Source organism: Tetranychus urticae, chromosome 3 (genome assembly GCF_039701765.1).
Source record: "Tetranychus urticae isolate SD_2017Ah chromosome 3, NJAU_TeUrti_SD_1.0, whole genome shotgun sequence".
In the NCBI taxonomy this organism is placed as follows: domain Eukaryota; kingdom Metazoa; phylum Arthropoda; class Arachnida; order Trombidiformes; family Tetranychidae; genus Tetranychus; species Tetranychus urticae.
This window is the reverse complement of record NC_142960.1, coordinates 1,598,090-1,616,123: the sequence shown is the minus strand read 5'-3', so window position 1 is coordinate 1,616,123 and position 18,034 is coordinate 1,598,090. Positions and strand designations below refer to the sequence as shown.

Here is an 18,034-nt window from a genome sequence, read left to right as displayed (position 1 = left end):
GACTTCAAATGAACCCGAATTCAAAAGGTAAACAAGATTCTTAATTTAAATTTACTTTACTTTATATTAAGGCTCCAGTTACAATAGATTTGAAAAAATTTGAAGGTATTAACTTGTTGTAGCTAAAAGGATTGTCAAAATCATGAATATGGGCTTCAAAAAGCTGACCCAAAGTCATTGATTTGAATAACATAGACATTATCAACAGTCTCTCTTTGAAATGAGTGATTTGAAAAAAAATATTCGTTTGAACTTGTTGTGATCCAATCAACCAGAGAAGGATTCCATAAAAAGGAATGGATAGAGTAACACTGATTATCAGCTTAATTATGCATTGAATAACGATGGTAATCAATCTAAGAAACAAAAAGACGGAATAATAGAGTAGAATTGTCGGCAGCAGGAATATTAATATGGTGAAGCAAACAGTACCAATAAATAGTTGATCATGGCCATATGAATATGCATCGACTCGATGTTTTAAACTATTCCACTTTTTACCCCTGAAAAGTCTCCAAAGGGAAATCAAACCAGATAACTGGAAACAATAAAGTCTGGCAGCATATCCATAGAAACAGTAAATATGAATGGATGCTAAAGAAATGAGATCCGATAGGAAGCTGAGAACAAATGTAATTCCAAAGAAACTTATAAATCCAAGAAGATCAAGAATCAAGCTTAAAAAAGGGCGAATCAAAGTTATATAAGCTTTCCAGATATGAATATGGTAAAGAAAAAAGTTCCCCAGTGCGGTATTCAGAGGACGATTGAGTTTAAGACCAGCAGGCATTCCAATAAGATTATAGATTAATTGTTCTACTTTTGAAACCACAGATTCCATGGCTTGAAGGCACACTTCTAATAGATATGATATCGATATAACTTGATTTAACATTAAAAAGAGGCAAAGGCTGAGAACCAGATCAAAAGTTATTAAACTTAAAGCGTTGAAAATTCTGATTCTGAATCTTGATTCTTTGAAATTTTTCCAACAGAACAGTATTTCTTCGAACCGATGATATATTAATCTGCCTGTGGTGAAATAATCCAAGATACCATCCAATAGTGAGAAGTTAAATATTTTTTTGGTGTTGAGTCTTGTTGCTTTGGAATCGGATGACAATTTGGTTGCGAATGATGTTAACTGGAGGGATTCTGGAGCTTTCTGAGATGAGTATTTTTCAATACTACGACAGCAAAATTCAAAGAGTGGATCTTTAGATTCAGTAAGCTCATTGTGACCATTAAATTGCAAAGTGTAAGCTAAATGGAGAGAGTTATAAACAATTATATTGACAGGAATATTGGCGTCTGGTTTTCCATTCAGGTGTATATTTTTTATAGACAAAGATCCATCATAGTTGAAGTTTACAAAAAACGTCTTCTTTGTTTCAATCAATCTTTTAACTGCTTGAATTTTAGAGGTTTCCAGGGTACCCAATGCTGACAATGAGTGACGATGTTTGATTAATTGCTGGATTGCTAGCTTGTCTCTACCACTCGGATCGTAAAAACTTTTGGTTGCCAGCAGGTTGACATTAAGAGAATCATGGCTAATTTCCTTGAAGCCAAATAAAACACAAAAAACTGGTTTGATGTCCTCCGTATCTAATGAATTTAACAAATTTTGATCAATCAATAAATTAATAAAACTAAAAGTCATAATTCACACGAAAAACAACAACACAAAATAACAACACAAAAACAGATGAAAATAAACAGCTGGTAGTTTTGAAGCAAAACGCGGTAAGTTGGATAAATATAAACCACAGATTTGCTACAAAATATGACTAGATTTAGTTGAGATAATTTCATTTGTTATTTAAACATGATATTTGATTATAAACTTACCTGATTTCACTAGAATTCATTGATATATTCCTTAGAAATATCCTTCAATTGATTAAACCATTCTGTAAGATACCAGTTCAACATAAAAGAAGACATATTGTAGAGACAATCCAGCAAACTGTAGATTGCTTCAAAATTGTAAAACGTAAATGGAATCAACATTATCAGTAGATTTAATAGTCGTCAAGTGACGAGATAAAATTCAAACGGTGAAATGAAACTAAAATGGACATTCGTTACAGTCGTATATGAGTTACGCGTAATTAAAATAACCACTCTAAAAATGGCAACATTTTATGCATTGCTGCTCTTTTCACTGGCAAGTTGTCAGTTTAATTTGTTGAGAGCAAAGCAGCTAATTAAAAACATTGAATTATTATTAGCTTCAAACTGAAATCTAATTTTACTTTTCCCTAACCTCTTGATTTAAGCTGACCAATTTAATAAGCCAACCGTGCTAATACAGTAAGGTAACTAAAATCAAATGATCTTCAATAATCATTGAAAAGTCAGATTCATTAAAAATCGTAGCGAAATAATCTTGACTGAATTGTAAATTTTATGGTAACAGGTTTATTTTGAATCCAAATTTTATTTATGGAAATAACAAACCAATTTTGTGAAAAACTTGAATCAATCAACCAATCAATCGATCTGAAAGTCATAAAGATTTATCTTTACTAATCATGCAAATAGATTGATCAACAAACAAATATTCAAGTTGTTGTCATAGTCAATTTCATTTAACATAATTTTTGTGGAAAGAAAAAATATTCACAGGATAACAAAAGTTGTTTTTTTGGTGGTTTTGTGTGTTGTTGATTGTTACAGTTTGCTAACAACATTAAATTACTTTGGGTTTTCTAATTGACTCGTATTAAGAGCTGCAAAAGCTTCAAATTAACATGATAAACAATTTGAAGAAATTGTTTGGTGAACATTTTAAGGATAATGTTTCTCTTAATGGTGTACTAATGGATAATTAAAATGAAAATTTTCAATTTCAGTGTTTTGGTTTACTATTTCTTTATGTGCTGCTGTGCGAAACTGTTTTTTGTTTGTTAAAACCATAACATAATCAAATTAAAATAATAATCAAATAATAATAGCAATAGCAGTAATAATAATAGTAATAATAATAATACATTGATTTTGATTTTCTATGCTATAACAACATATTAAACGGTATTTTGTATTATGTTCAACTTGATGGTCTGCACCGGGCAGTATTAACTTAAATTAAAGAAGATAAAAAGACAATTTTTAAATGGTTGAGATCTGCATTAATTGTGAATTTATCGTAATTTGTTGGGTTGTCCTTAAATTTTGAGATGATGACTAGATTTGCACTGTTGTCTCCAAATTGTTGGCTTTATAACAATTAATGATTGATGCTGTGTGGGTTTAGATTTGCTTCATTTTCATTTATCCGGCTCTAAAACATTAATGGTAATCAGAAATTAAAAATTAAATCAAGAAGAGAAAAAAGGCGAAATTCCAAAAACGGTAATCCTACGATTGAATCTTTAAACAAGGGTGATGTTCTGATGTAATTGTTTTTTTTGTGTTTCAGAAATAATTAGTTCATTTTTTGCGTGTCCAGTCTAAGTCCATGATTCCCTTTCAACTGCACATTCGATAGTTAATCTCACCAAATTAATTTAAAGTGAAGCTAAAGATGAGTTATCATGGGTGTTGTCCTTCGCTTTTAAGATACGCTTTCTGGTTCTTGTATCAAGATTATATTTACAGGTAAATTATTATTTATATTATAATTTTGGTTTCTTTTCTGTTCTTTAGTTTTAATATATGATTTGCTTTCTTCTTTGTCTTGAAGTGAGTTGAGTCCAATTCAGAGGAAAATCAACAATCAGGATCGGCTCCATGAGAAAATGTGGAAAACGGCAATATCGTGCGTTATTTTCAAGGCTCAACTTACAACTGTATTTGTTTTCCCAAAACAAAAAAATTTAATTCTCTTAGGTCAATATTAACAGGTCAGCATTATTAATACATATTGTTCTTGATGTTGCTCGAATAAAAATGAATCTCTTGATCGTTTGATGCAATTGATGTAGTTTTGAATAATTTTGTGATTGCAAGGCAGGGAGGATAATTGTAAATAGGCTGATGAATTGTTAAAAAGATAACAGTTGTCCATGATAATGTCTTTTGTTTTGTTGCGATACAATTTAGTAATATTGTGATTCTTTTTATCTTGTGTAAAATGACTCCATACAGAACTATTCATCTTTTATGTTTGTCGGTTGGTTGTGAAGTGAGCTCATAAATTGTTGCCTCCTCGTGAATTGATGGTTTTGGATGATGTTAATGGCGATGAAGATGATTATGATTATGTGTTGATGAAGATGGTTGTGATGATCAGATGACAATAAATTGCATTTTGATAATATAAATATCTTTATATGTGTTGGGTCTTCTTTCTGTGTATATGAATGTGCTTTTCCAATGAAAGATGATTTGAAATGTGAACTTGTTGTGAGTATGTAAATTTCAATGTTGAAATGCAACGAGAATCTTTCTTTTCCTAGTTAAATGTTCGTTATGATGGAAAATGGCCTTCCATTTCGATAAAACGGTGTGGATTAAAATCATCATTGACAAACGAGAATCCTTTAAATTCCTCCTGATTAATATTTCTCAAAACTTCAGGATTAACAGGAGTTAAGACAGGCTCTTCTTTGGTGAAATCTTGATCAAAATTGTTTACATCTCGCTTTGTTTTCTGTAAGCAAAGCAAAAAAGTATACAAAAAGAGACATGAATTAAATAAAAGAAATATGTATTTGTACGATAAAAAGGGTAAAATTGATTATATTAAGGAAATTTTATACAAGTTGAAGGGAAATAAACAGAAACATGAATTGAAAATTTAGGGTTAAGAGAAGGTAAAAATGTATAGCTTTTTGTAACATAACAATCTACAGTTTATTTTTATTAGCTTGTTAATTATAAAGATAATTTAAAGATCTGAGCTGTTAACTAGAGGAAAAATAATCCAGATTCATGTTCAAGAATCACGAGAAAGATAGCAGAACACTTTTTTTTCCACTTTTCAAATGTAATTCATAAAAAGAGATTATATAAAATGAAAGTTTACCCCAACTCGAAACACTATCAATACAACAAGTTGGTTGATGAACATAAATGTTACTGAAAATAATTGACTGTTCTGTTTTCATTAAAGTAGGATCAAAATTTGGTACCAACACAGATACACAGTGGTTGGTCATTCGGGTGAATACTTACAATTTTGGGTTTAAATGGAGGTTTAATCCTTCTAGCTCCTAAATCAATCCAATCTATATCTTTAAAAAATGGATGAATCAAAATGGCATTTTCATCTCCTTTCATTGCTACACAACCTAGTCTCTTTGCAGGTTCTTTGGTCATAAACTATAAAAAAATGGAAACAATTTATTATATCATGTGTTGATAAATTGGTACAAATTAATTAGTCAAAAATGCTTACTCCTTTTAAAACTGAGACGGCATCTTTGCTCAGCCAAACTGGATATAAAACTTCATCTCTTAAAATTGAATCAAAAAGATCTTCTTCATTGTCAGCTTCAAATGGTGGTTGTCCAGCCATCATTTCATACATTAAAACACCCAAAGCCCACCAATCAACAGACGGTCCATAATCAAGTTCTTGTAAAATTTCTGGAGCAATGTAGTCCGGTGTACCACAAAAAGTAGTCGTTGTAGAACCATCTCTGATATTTTCCTTGCACATACCAAAATCGGCAATTTTACAATGTCCTTCACTATCTAGCAGGATATTATCTAATTTCAAATCTCTACATGAATGAAAAACAAAATTAGTTTAGTTACAACAGAATTAATCAAAAGAGTTTCAACAATGTACCTGTAAATAACTCCTTGATTGTGAAGAAACATAAGAGCTAAAACAACCTCAGCTGCATAGAATTTCGCTCTTGCTTCGTCAAATTTTCTTGCTCTTTGAATTTGGAACATAAGGTCACCACCGTTAACGTATTCCATTACAAAAAATAATCGATCCTTTGAAAAGAAATGGAGAGAGAAATGTTAGTTAATGTATAATTCAATTTGATGATTGTCAAGTTACCTCAGTTTGGAAGCAAGAGTGAAGGGCAGTTAGGAAAGGGTGTTTTGCGGAAAGAGTCAGGATTCGTTTCTCTGTCATTGTACAATCGACATCGTCATCTTGTAAAATTACATCTTTTTTCAGCACTTTGACAGCATAAACTTCTTCAGTGTGTTTAAACTCAGCGAGCATAACCTGAATAGATTGGAAGAGTAAAAGAAACAAGAAAAGATGAAAGATTATTGCAACATAAATTTCCAGATACAAACAAATGGAAGCCAAAAACAACAACAATTTACATTAACACAGTTTCAAGTGATAAACAAAATCACATTGAAATGGCCCACCTTGAAAATTGTGAATATTGATTACAATTTTTTTACAGATTGGCTTCAGAAATAGTTTCGAAACAAAAATTATATTGCATCTGAAATTTGTAAATAAACAAAGATTCTGTGGTTTTAATGAACGATTTTCATGGATAGTTAGCTCAATATGTTTTAGCGATAAAATACGATACAATTCAGACTAAATAAGATAAAGATTTTTTTCCATTTGAAATCATATAAGATGATTTATCCATCATTAAGGTTAAGCAATTCATTAAAAGTCCATAAGTTCATTTCCGATCATCAAATTATGAGTGAATAGATTCGTGTTTTCGCACATTTTATCACCACTTTGAGCAACTTTATCCTCTCTAGTGAAGTGTTTTGTATCGAAAATTTTTTCCATTATCACTTGAATTTCAAATTTCACAGTCACATTTGTAAACAAAAGATCGCACAGATATTTCAGATTTTATCACAAAATAAGAACCAATTTCCAAGAGCTGAAATTGTCTATTTCACTAACTAACTTTGATATGACTTTTAATTATTTTGAAAGCAAGAAACTAAAAGATAAACATTAGATATGTTCACCCTCTTTGCTTGAAAAGAGTCTCTAATCTCTTAAAGGTCATTAATTGAAAATCGTTCATAAAAACCGTGAATCCCAGATGTATATTTTGTTATGATTTGAGTTATTCGTATTAATATAAGATAACCTCGAAATAACATAATTTTCAAGGTTGTAAAGTGTTGCTTTTTTGGATGTTTATCTGTGTAATAATATGTTAATTGTACCTTGCCAAAACTTCCTTTTCCCAGAACTTTTATGAACCTAAAATCATCTACACCATATTTTCTGGCTGGCTTTTCCGTTTCTCCCATGTCCGATGGTACTCTATCGATAATTTGCTGAAGATTTATTTCCTGTTGCTCTCTATGAGCATCTTTGTTATCGCTACTACTACTAGCACTACTACTGGACGGCATATCCGTAAATGATAGACGACCCACCATCATATCAGAAGATGATAAGTCGCCTAGTAAAAGATTTTTTGACTCAGATTCTAGATTAAAATCAGTAGCACAAGGTAATGGTGAGGTGTTGGAACGTTCAGCCGCTGCGCAAAATTTAGATGATTCACCAACAACAGGCTTCTTCCTGCGACGATTCAACTTATCTCCTGATATTCCCATATCACGCAATGTCTCAGCCAATTGCTTTGGATTGATTCCGCAATTGTTTGCTACATTCTTGTGACACCGTTTGTGAACATTCATATTACAAGCTGAAAGAGAAATGAAAAAAAAGTGAAATTAGATTTAAAATCATTCAAAAGCTACAAACAAATTTACCTTCACATTGAAGTCCTTGGCGGAAAAAACCGTATAACATTGAGCCACAATGATCACAGAAAGTTGGTCTTTTATAATTGTGAATAACAAATCGATGAGGTACATTTATATTAAAACGACTTTCGACAACCTGTAATAAAAGACACAAAATATTATAATCTTTGATAATCTTAATCTGGTTAAATTGGGTTGACTTGATACAAACCTCGAAAGCAGTTTTATCCTTTGAACCAGGACATTTTGTAACGACAAATTCATGGCATCTTTTATGGACTACACAAGTACAAACTGTAATGGAAAGGTTTATGAAAATTATTATTTGATTTGAACAAAGATTGGGTTTTTGGTCATTTTTTGGGTAGAGTTTGGTTTGCAGATATTTACCTTGACATTGATAACCCTGTTTACCTATTATGCCCCAAATGAATTCACGGCAATGGGAGCAAAATGTTGGCTGTGGATGATAGGTGGCCATAAATTTATGTTCATTGATTTGATGGACTCGACGCCGAACTGCACCTCGACGTCTATTGAGTCCAGCTCGTTCTCTGAACTCCTTTGGTTTCTTTTCAACATCGCTAAGATCAACAATAAGATTAATCTTTCCTTCAGGTTCCAAGTCAACCTGTCCAAAAGGGAAACCAAAAATGAGAAACAAAATTAAACATTTCATTGATTAAAGACAAGATTTTGATCCGATATCATGAGCTTTATTTCAAATAAACATTAATCTACATTTTGTTCATTTCAAAGTTATACATAAAAATTGTATTTCAACGATAAATTCATTCTATTGACTTTAATTGATCGTAAATAATGATCAAAATAAATTTAGGAGAAAGGTTTACAATATTATACTTGAATATGGTTCATTTAATGGTAATTAAACTTCCGGTCATCATTATTATTTAAATTAGTTTCAAGCTCAATGGACAATATGTTAAGGCAGTAAAAAGCAAACCTCACATATCAACATTATTATAGCTAATAAATCTGAAGAAGATGAAAGGAAAAAATCTAATGACTTGTAACATCATTTATATTGTTCAATATATTTTTTACCAATTTAATAATTTAATCTTGATTAAGCAGAAATACAAATTGAACACTTGAAATCTCAAAATTAGAATGATTTGATTTTCATTTGAAACAATTGAAGATGAGATTCTTTGGTTTTTTGTTTTTCTTCATTGCTGTAAAATTTATGATTCTATGTCTGTCAATTGATCAACGGAAACAATTAAGAAACGATTATCAAGATATGATAGGGTTAGTCTCCATAGTGATCAATGAGACTGTTGATTGTTCAGTTGAAATGAACGTAAAACAAAACAAAACAGTTTACCGATAGTTTCATTATATTTTCATCTTCGTTTTTTGTTTACTTGTTGGTTTCACATGCAAACCAGAAATTGTTATATTTAAGTTTGCCTGTAAGTTAAATTTAATAGTAATTCATAATTGAGTTTGTTTTTGGTAAATTTTTTCAACTTTTGCAAAATGATCAATAAAACAATGTTTCATCATTGGTAAGTCAAGAAATCATTGAAATTGAAGAGCAACATATAAAGGTATTATTACAATTAGATTCATCGTCAATTGTGGTTGGAAATTTCAATGGAACCAGAAAATAAAGAAGAAGCTGAAATGATCGAAGGATCGGGTGAAATTTGGAACGATCAGGATGATTTTGAGAATCGCATTTTAAAAGATTCAGCTTACTTTATGAGCCAAAGGTAAGTTTAACCCAAAGAAATTTAAATTATGTGTTTGTGTTAATAAGGATATTTAATGAGATAAATTGGAATCACAATTGAGTTTCAATTGAAGTTGATATTGACTTAATACATTAACTTGGTAAACGGTTTGGTGAATGTTTATACTTGAAACAAATGGGAATGATTAGATAAAGATTATTGAGATGATCAAGTTGATCAGGTTAATCGAATTAATCGAGTTGAGATGTTTACGATGGTTCGACAGGACTTGAATCGAATGCCTTTTTACGTCGATTGCGAAGACAGAGAAATGATATTGCAAAGGAAGTTATCAGAATAATCAATAAAATGATTAAAATGATGGTTGCAAATGTCCATTTTGATATTGAACATTCACTGATATGATAATAATTTGGACATTTATCGCTTAACCAATGCTCTCTCATGTTGCCAAAAGTTCCACTCTCCTTATTCAGATCATCAGATGAACACGAACTTGTAAGACAATCAAGATAATTGAGAAGGAAACAACAATGATACTTTTCATTCAACTCTGTTGACCAATCTTCTCGAATTGACTGATAACATTCGTGTGAACTTGAATTAGCAGCATGAATACAGGGATATTCCTTAGGATTCCCATGAGGAAATGTAAAATGTAATTCATTGAAACCTGGAAGACGATAATCTTCAATTTGAGATGAAAAATTAACTTGACCACAAAACAATAAGAAAACCAATGAAAGCTTAACACTTGCAAGAAACATTTTAAGACTAAACAAACTGACTTGTAATGTTGTTCAATAATAACTGACTTTCAGATTTGATGTTGATTCGCAAATATGCAAACTAAAATTAAGTTTAATTTGATACTTGATTCAGTGTTTAATTAGCTAAATCAATTTTAAGCGTAACAGTAAAATGACTTACAATGATTAATACTTGCAATATTGGTTTACAGAGATTAAAATGATTGCAATTAAACAAGGAATCATGGTTATTTATTATGATATTTAATACCCAAAGATTGAAATTTCAATTTGCGATGTAAAAAGGGTTAAATTAATGGTTAGTTTACAACATCAATGTGCAATTTTAGAGTAAAAATGTTAAAGTCTTGCAATTGTAAAGGAAAAGAGTAGAAGATGAAATAAGATGATTTTGTGAGTAAATTGAGTTTCACTTTTTTTCTGGTGAATTTTACTCTTTAATTAATGGTGACAATATGGTCAAGTTGTTTTATCACTTATTGTTGACAAAAGTGGACAAAGTCTCGTCAATTTGAATTATGCATTTTGCCTCATCTTAAGTGGATTGACTTGATACAAAAAAAGGCATCAAAATACAAAAGTATATGTTGATCAGGATAAGTTAAGAAGAGGGCAAAGAGGGAATGATAAAGGGAAGATAAAAAATAGAAAGATGAGGATGAGGATGAGAAGAGCCAAGGTGTATGTGAGCATTCAAATAGGAGTGAGTCTGTTTAAGTTGCAAAATGATTTTTACCCGGATTTTATCGATCAGCCTACATCATCTGACCTACTTGCTTTACCCTAAAATAGGTCAAGTCTCAGGCCAAACCTTCCCAGGCTCTTTGACTCCCTTTCACATTGAAACACTGAACACAACCTTTCTTATCACTCTCTCACTCTCTCTTCATCCTCATCTTCATCTCTCCTCTTTCATCTTGCTATTCTTCTTTCTTTTCTCTTCCTTTATTTGTCTCATTTCCTCCTACAATAGTTCACCTTGAAAGAGCGAATCAAGGCTTCAACTTTTTCCTTTCCAACCTCAAAATGTTTCTAACCCAGAAAATATAATTTTTCATCATCATTGCAATTATCATCTTCATTGTCATCCTAAAGATGGTCTAACACTTTTAATTTCACTTGCAGTTTGAAGGCACAAAAAGCGACCCTCTTGGTTGGTTGGGCTGTACTCATAGGCATTATGTTGTTGGTTGCACTGGTTTGCTTGAACTATTTCATCTGGAAATCGAGGCGACCTCAACACCGTAAGTTCATCTTCAGTTTGCATTCACCTGATTTTGTGGTAATCTAAAGGATAAGTTTAGCTTGATATTGCACTTTAAACTGAACATTAATCTAGTTCAACTTGGGCCTTGCTGCAATATTGCATATTTTGAGTCTATTTAAAATTAGAATCATCAAGTTACTAAGTGGATTTCATTCAGCTAATCCACTTAACTTTAGCTGGTTACAAAATTTTCATCCTCATCACCAGTTAGAGATCAGTTATTTCCAGGAAAGTTAACAATCTTTTTGATAAACAATTTCATACATTGATGTTTTAACACATTAAACAGTAAATGTTGTACAATTGAAATATCAAAATTGAGGGAAAACATGGATTAAGTGAATACGATTAATCCTAATCAGGTAGATGCAGTTTAATCTGTGAATATGCCAAACGTTTAAACAGAAAATCTTATTCCTAGAATCCGTTTTCAGAGGTTAATCTATGATTTTTGGTGCAACAGTCGATTTACTGGAAACAGTTAACAGTCTAAATGTTGTCAGCAATTGTTGACAAAATTTGATTAAATTTATGGAAAAAACTGAAATGTAAAATGTCAGTTTGAGTTATTTGTTGATCGATGAAAATGATGAGATAAATTAAAGACTAAAGTAATTAGGTTAAGGTTTCAATAAAGCAATTAAATAATCAACTGTTTTCTTTTCTTCATATTCTTCTGTTTTTAGAATCAGATAATCTATTACAATCAAAAACACTCGACTTTGATCAACTATTGAAAACACAAACAAAAACTGTTAGACAACAATCAATATCTTTACCATCGATTCCGCTTCAAATTGCAACCTAAAACACCGTTTGTCTAATCAAAATCGACTAACAAGGTGATTAAAGATTAAAGGCAAGAAAGGATTCAAATCAAATGGCAAAGGAGTGTTAATTGCAACTCTATTAAACATCAATGGTAATGTCAAGTCAACATAAGTGTTAAACTGTCCGATTTCAAAGGATATGTCAACTATCATTGCAAGAACCCAAACAATTGGCTATGATTTTGTCTTTTTTTACAATTTTTAACTTCAAATGATTCTTCTGCTTCCCTGAAATGGTTCTTAAATAAATGTTTCAAATTCATTCTTAACCATCTATGCAAATCTTATCAAAATTAACTATTGTATTAGACCAACAATGCTCTTTCACCCGATTTCACCAGTTTTCATAAAAATGTAAATGTAGATTCATTGTAAAGTATTGACAATCAATCGATAAAATGAATGTTTTAAGCTTCACTTTGTTAGATTATTTCTGGTCATCATATGATTTAATGATGATATTTCTGGTTAAAACTGATTTAAAATGTACAACTGAATTGTTAACTGTGTGTGATGTGAACTCATCTGGTCTGTATTTTGAATGTTATTGTGAAAAGTTAAGAAAAGGTTGAAATTAATTGCCAAGTATATTTTTAAATCTACATTTTTAAAATTGTAGTTGCAAATTGTGTATTTCATCAATAAAACCAACTTATCATGTTACTATTACTGGAATCATATGAATTGGAAGAAAGGAAGAGTTAATTGTTTTGATATCTTTCACCATGGATCAATTTTTGGATCAATATTGCAATATTTACAATTTGGATTGTCTTGTGTGTTTGGAAAAAGCAGATTTAAATAAATAATTTTAAATTTAAAAGTAAATTTGGCTAATTTTATGATCAAATCAATGGTTGTATCAAAGATCAAATGAATGCTCAACCACTTTGGAGCTTCTAAAGGTGAGATTCAGGTTGATTGGAGATTCCTTTGAATAGTTGAAGGTTTTCACATTATGTAATGTAATTGTAGCTAATGTGTGTGATTTAAATGAGACAATTGCTAATTGACGTAAGTGATTTAAAAATGGATTGTACTTGGAGTGTTATCTGGATGATTAACACGTAAAGAATCAACATGTAAATATTACAAGTGCATCTTCAATTGTGTTTTAGGTAAAACATGTAAATTGTATGATTAGTGTTATTATATCGACTATTAGCTTTGATGGCGATTTCAATGAAATTTATTCAATAGACTGCAGCTTTGTAGGATAAAATCAGACTGTTCAGAGTTGATGATTTAGTTTAACATTCAATTTTTTGTTGTCCTCTTGGTTAGATAATGTAATGAGATATTTCAGGGTAAAGAATGAAAATGTTAATGTGAATGATTTAGAGAATTGAATCTTAAGAAAAACATTGAATATGAAATTGTTATCTTGTACAATAGGATGTATGGATAGACTTGAATTGACTTTTGTTAATCAACTCTCTTTTTCCAGATTAAACATGGAAAGATGAACAAGATGAAAATGATGACGAGGATCATGATGATAATGATAATGAACATGATTCCTGGCGGGAAATCAGATGGAGTTAAATGATGTCAACAAAAGAAGAGAGTAATCAATATGTTGCCTTGAGATTTCATCTAAATCTATTTGTAAATCTAAATCGGTACAAACTTGATGACATTGGGAAAAAATAAAATCAAAATGTCAACCAAGTAAACTTTGCTTTCTTTATATTTCCCTGTTTTGATCACAGTTAAATTAGCATAAACAAATTAACAGATATTTAATAACTGTTTAAAATAATCCATTGTAAATATGATTGTATAAATTATGAGCTACCTTTAATAAAACCATTAAAATGTAACAATTTTTTTGCGTGAAATAATCAACAAGCTAATCTTACTATTGACATTTGATCAAAGTATGACTATATTGGGTTCACAACAATTAGATACAAGTAGCTCAATAATTACCCAAACATTGGGGTCAACATGAGGAAAAGCTTTTGGAAAGATGAGTTTGAGGTAATGAAGATGAAAAGGTTTGATGAGAGATGCAATGAGAAGGAGTTAGGGGAAGATAAAGATGAAGATTAACAGGTTATGAATAGGGAATGAAAAGAGCCACTTTAACCCCTAAGAACAAGTCAGACCAGGTCAGTCTGGTTTTGGACTGGGTTACCAGGCCAGGGTTAACTGTTGTTACGTGGTAATATTGATCAACTATTCAGTATAACTTCATCTTTCATTTCATTCATCAGTTGACCAAAAATTAAATCATGATCAATACAATTGGTTATTATCTTGCTTTAGTGTTTACCATATTTTCAGTGTTATTCTTGTTTACCTGGTTAACCATTTATCAATCGCTAACATGGCTACTGTTTCTTGGGTTAATTTTGTACATTTCAGTTTGTCTGGCAAATATTGTTTGGCCTAAAATTGAGGCTATTCCGAAGGAATTGATTGAACCTAAAAACAAAGCTGTGCTCATTACTGGATGTGATACTGGGTTTGGTAATAAATTGGCTCAACGGTTGGCTCACTATGGATTCTATGTGTTTGCTGGTTGCTTACAACCTGAAGGACCTGGGGCCAATCAACTTCGCAAAAGTTGCCGTAATGCTGTCAAGATTATCAAGTTGGATGTAACAAGTGAAGATGATGTTAAGGCTGCTATCAAAGTGGTCGAAGAGCAATTGAAAGGACGGCAACTATGGGCTATTGTTAATAATGCTGGAATATTGATTTCAACCGAGGTTGAAATGGGTGATATGACGAGTTTCAACCGTCAAATGGAGATCAATTGTTTGGGTACAATTAGGGTTACCAAAGGATTTGTACCTTTGATAAGACAAAGTGGCTCAATTGGTGGTCGAGTTATCAATGTGGGTTCGATTGCGGGGAGACACTGTATTCCTGGAATGGTTGCTTATTCAGTTTCTAAGGCAGCTGTCATTTCATTTAGTGAAGGACTGAGACGAGAGCTTAAAAAGTGGTCCATTGATGTTATAACTATTGAACCTCATCTTTTTAAAACCAATTTAACCAATGATGAAGTTCAGAAGAAGTGTCTAGAGGAAGCTTGGAAAGTAACACCAGAATCGGTGAAATCAGATTATGGTGAAGCTTATCTACAAGGTTATCAAAAGTTTTTAAATGCTGTCTTGGATTCAGCTCGACCTCAGGTTGATTCAGTTGTTGATACAATGGTTATAGCGGTAACCCATGCATTTGTTTCACCATCATACAGAGTTATGGGACATTTGGAGCGGATTCGGGTTGCTGCCTACGATTACCTGCCTATTCGTCTTTTGGATCTCATATCTCACCATTTAGCAACCCTTTACACAGGTAAACCAGCTTTGGGTAAACCAGAAAAGGAAAAGTCACCATAAAATAGGTTGTCTCTCCTGTTGCCTGGTTCACAACCAAATCGTGTTATTTATAACATCTTTGAAACTGTGTGAGCTAATAACTGTAACCTTGATTAACACAATCTAATAGATTTACAATTTATTCATTATTGTCATTATTGACCATAAAAAAAGCTGGTCAGTCTGTATAACTCAATTTTTCATTCTGCATTCTCTATGAATAACATATCACTGGTTTAATTTTGACGTTAACCCGATTTTATTATTTGTTTAATGCCTCAGATCTAAAAGGATCTGATTGCGTAAACTCATTGAGCTTTTTAAGAATTCATGAATCGTCAAGAATTGAAGCAAATTAGCTCAATTACATATAAAACAGAATAAATGTATCAAGATGATAACATGTTAAACATTGAATTGACAGCGGAAATGTACAGCATACTTTGATTCAATATTTAATCACCTATTATTGGATGCATAAGATAGAAATATATTTTTATCGAACCTAATCAATATATAAATATATTAATAAAAAAATGTAAAAATTAACCAACTGGAAATTGCATAGACTTTGAAACTGATTGTATAGCTTGAAATGAACAAGAATGTAAACGAAATGAGGTGATTCGATATAATTGCAGGATAACCAGAATATTACGGAAAACATGGACTTACCCAGATATCATGTACATCGTTAACTCGTCCATTATTATTATTAACTAAATCATCCAAAACAACTATACAATTGGCAACAAAATCATCTGGAGGTATAGAAGCATCGTGAAAAACAGTTAACGATAAACACTGAGCATTCGCAACCTCAACACAAAAATCTTCATTCCATATTGGGTGAAAGGTCTTTTGTGCAGTTGATGTACGGTCAATGTGAATATCATCAATATCAACTGACACGTACGGGTCTAATTGTCTCAGGATAACACCTCCATGTCTGGTTGAAAATTCAGTTGGCTTTAGATCGGCTGCTTGTACAATGGTCACTCTAAGGTTGCCCACAAAACATGACGGCATTCTTAGAATGACTATCTAAAATATTTCTGGTCAACGCTTTTCCTTTCTGGTCCTATTCCTCTGGCCTTTGGCAATTTCCTACTTTTTGCCTCTTTTTGTTTCTTTGGTTTTCGGGTTAAGTAGCACTGGCTATGAAGTGTGTAAAATTAAGTATCTTGGTTATGGAAACCTTGACTTGTATATGACTTTCTTCGGTTTGTTTACTTGTTGTTTCCCCTGTTATGGTATAATATATATATGTATTTATATATAAACAGCTTCGTTTCAGCCTTCAGTCTCGTCTTGGGTTAAATTTTCTCTTCCTTGCTATCTTTCCAATCTTTCTTGGAATATTTCTCCTTCTTCTATTTTTCCTCGTCTCTTTGCAAATGTTAAAACCGGAAGCAATGGTGATGGCGGTGAGAATTAAAGATGATATTATTGATGATGGAAATGTTGATATTATTGAGGTTGATATAAAATGATAACGATGGTGTTGCTAGTTGCTTTTCACACGTTTTGTAAAGCATCCAAAAATAATCGCAGTTGAAGAGAAAAAAAGTTAGAGGTGATGTGATGTATTTGTTGATGAGATGTGAGATGATTTAAAATCAACAGTAATAGAATAATAAATTAAATCAAAATTAGGTAAATAAAAATAGAATAGGCAAAGTGGGGAAACAAGAAAACAGTTAAGGTAAAAGGTTAAAAACAAGTTGAGATAACAATTTTTGAACAGTTCTTTGGCACCAAGCTGACACAATCAATAACCATGAAACGGCATCAGATATGGTGGATGATTGGTTAGTCGAAGAACCAGGTAAATTCACTAATAACCATATTTAAAATGGCAAATAAATGCAGTTCCAAAAACAAAAAGACAATAATCACAACAACCGGTGAGCAATAGAGAGAAGGAAAAAGATATACACAGAGGAAAAAAAGAGAAGAGAAAAATAGAGTAGAGATTATACAGAGTAGAGAAGATAAAAGAGAAACTGAAAGAGTTACGAAGACTTTGGTGATGGTTGAATGATGATAGGATGATTAAAAGGTTTACTTGAATTAAATAGAATGAAAAGCAAAGGAAAATTGAAATAATTGAGTTGAAAAATGGTTATTAAAACGAAACATTGCGAACAGCATTTAGTGCAAACATAAAGATAAAGAAGACAGATATCTACAGAGAGAGAGATAGAGAGAGGGAGAGAAAGAGAAGTAAAATAAAAGATGATGTTGATGATGACTAGAGACAGAGAAGAGATGAATAAGAAAGTGAAAGTCAGGAAAATGGCGAGCAAATTGAATGATGATCAACATGAGAGAATAAGATTTGGAGTCTGGTGCATTGAATCACTTGGTTTCTTCTGCCTGAGCACAACCAGAAACCAGAGAGTCTGTCAGAAAAGTATTTCTTGGTAAAAAAATATCCAACAAGGTGTTTACTGTAGACTGCTGGTGGACAATAACGTTATTACAT

General features: G+C 31.6%; 4 protein-coding genes across 4 annotated transcripts; 2 read left to right on the top strand and 2 right to left on the bottom strand.

Annotated features, from left to right (window-relative positions):
* Nucleotides 1–40: 40 nt before the first annotated feature.
* On the bottom strand, nucleotides 41–1,743 carry LOC107366013 (phosphatidylinositol glycan anchor biosynthesis class Q). Its single transcript, XM_015933591.3, has one exon. It carries the CDS (start codon nucleotides 1,661–1,663, stop codon nucleotides 62–64), a length of 1,602 nt encoding a protein of 533 aa, XP_015789077.2. The 5' UTR covers nucleotides 1,664–1,743; the 3' UTR covers nucleotides 41–61.
* A 665-nt stretch (nucleotides 1,744–2,408) lies between these two features.
* Pkc98E (Protein kinase C) lies at nucleotides 2,409–17,954 on the bottom strand. Its single transcript, XM_015933462.3, has 10 exons — nucleotides 16,222–17,954; nucleotides 8,011–8,251; nucleotides 7,832–7,914; nucleotides 7,627–7,756; nucleotides 7,069–7,559; nucleotides 5,963–6,136; nucleotides 5,741–5,895; nucleotides 5,345–5,672; nucleotides 5,122–5,268; nucleotides 2,409–4,597 (listed from the first exon to the last, which is right to left on the bottom strand). Exons 1-10 carry the CDS (start codon nucleotides 16,573–16,575, stop codon nucleotides 4,415–4,417), a joined length of 2,286 nt encoding a protein of 761 aa, XP_015788948.1. The 5' UTR covers nucleotides 16,576–17,954; the 3' UTR covers nucleotides 2,409–4,414.
* On the top strand, nucleotides 8,960–12,628 carry LOC107365892 (uncharacterized). The gene is made up of 4 exons (XM_015933464.3): nucleotides 8,960–9,155; nucleotides 9,214–9,362; nucleotides 11,240–11,358; nucleotides 12,068–12,628. The coding sequence occupies exons 2-4, from the start codon at nucleotides 9,244–9,246 to the stop codon at nucleotides 12,187–12,189; spliced, it is 360 nt and encodes a 119-aa protein (XP_015788950.3). The 5' UTR covers nucleotides 8,960–9,155; nucleotides 9,214–9,243; the 3' UTR covers nucleotides 12,190–12,628.
* Nucleotides 13,518–16,142, top strand: LOC149093145 (short-chain dehydrogenase/reductase family 9C member 7-like). The gene has a single exon (XM_089268683.1). It carries the CDS (start codon nucleotides 14,449–14,451, stop codon nucleotides 15,565–15,567), a length of 1,119 nt encoding a protein of 372 aa, XP_089124809.1. The 5' UTR covers nucleotides 13,518–14,448; the 3' UTR covers nucleotides 15,568–16,142.
* Nucleotides 17,955–18,034: the final 80 nt, after the last annotated feature.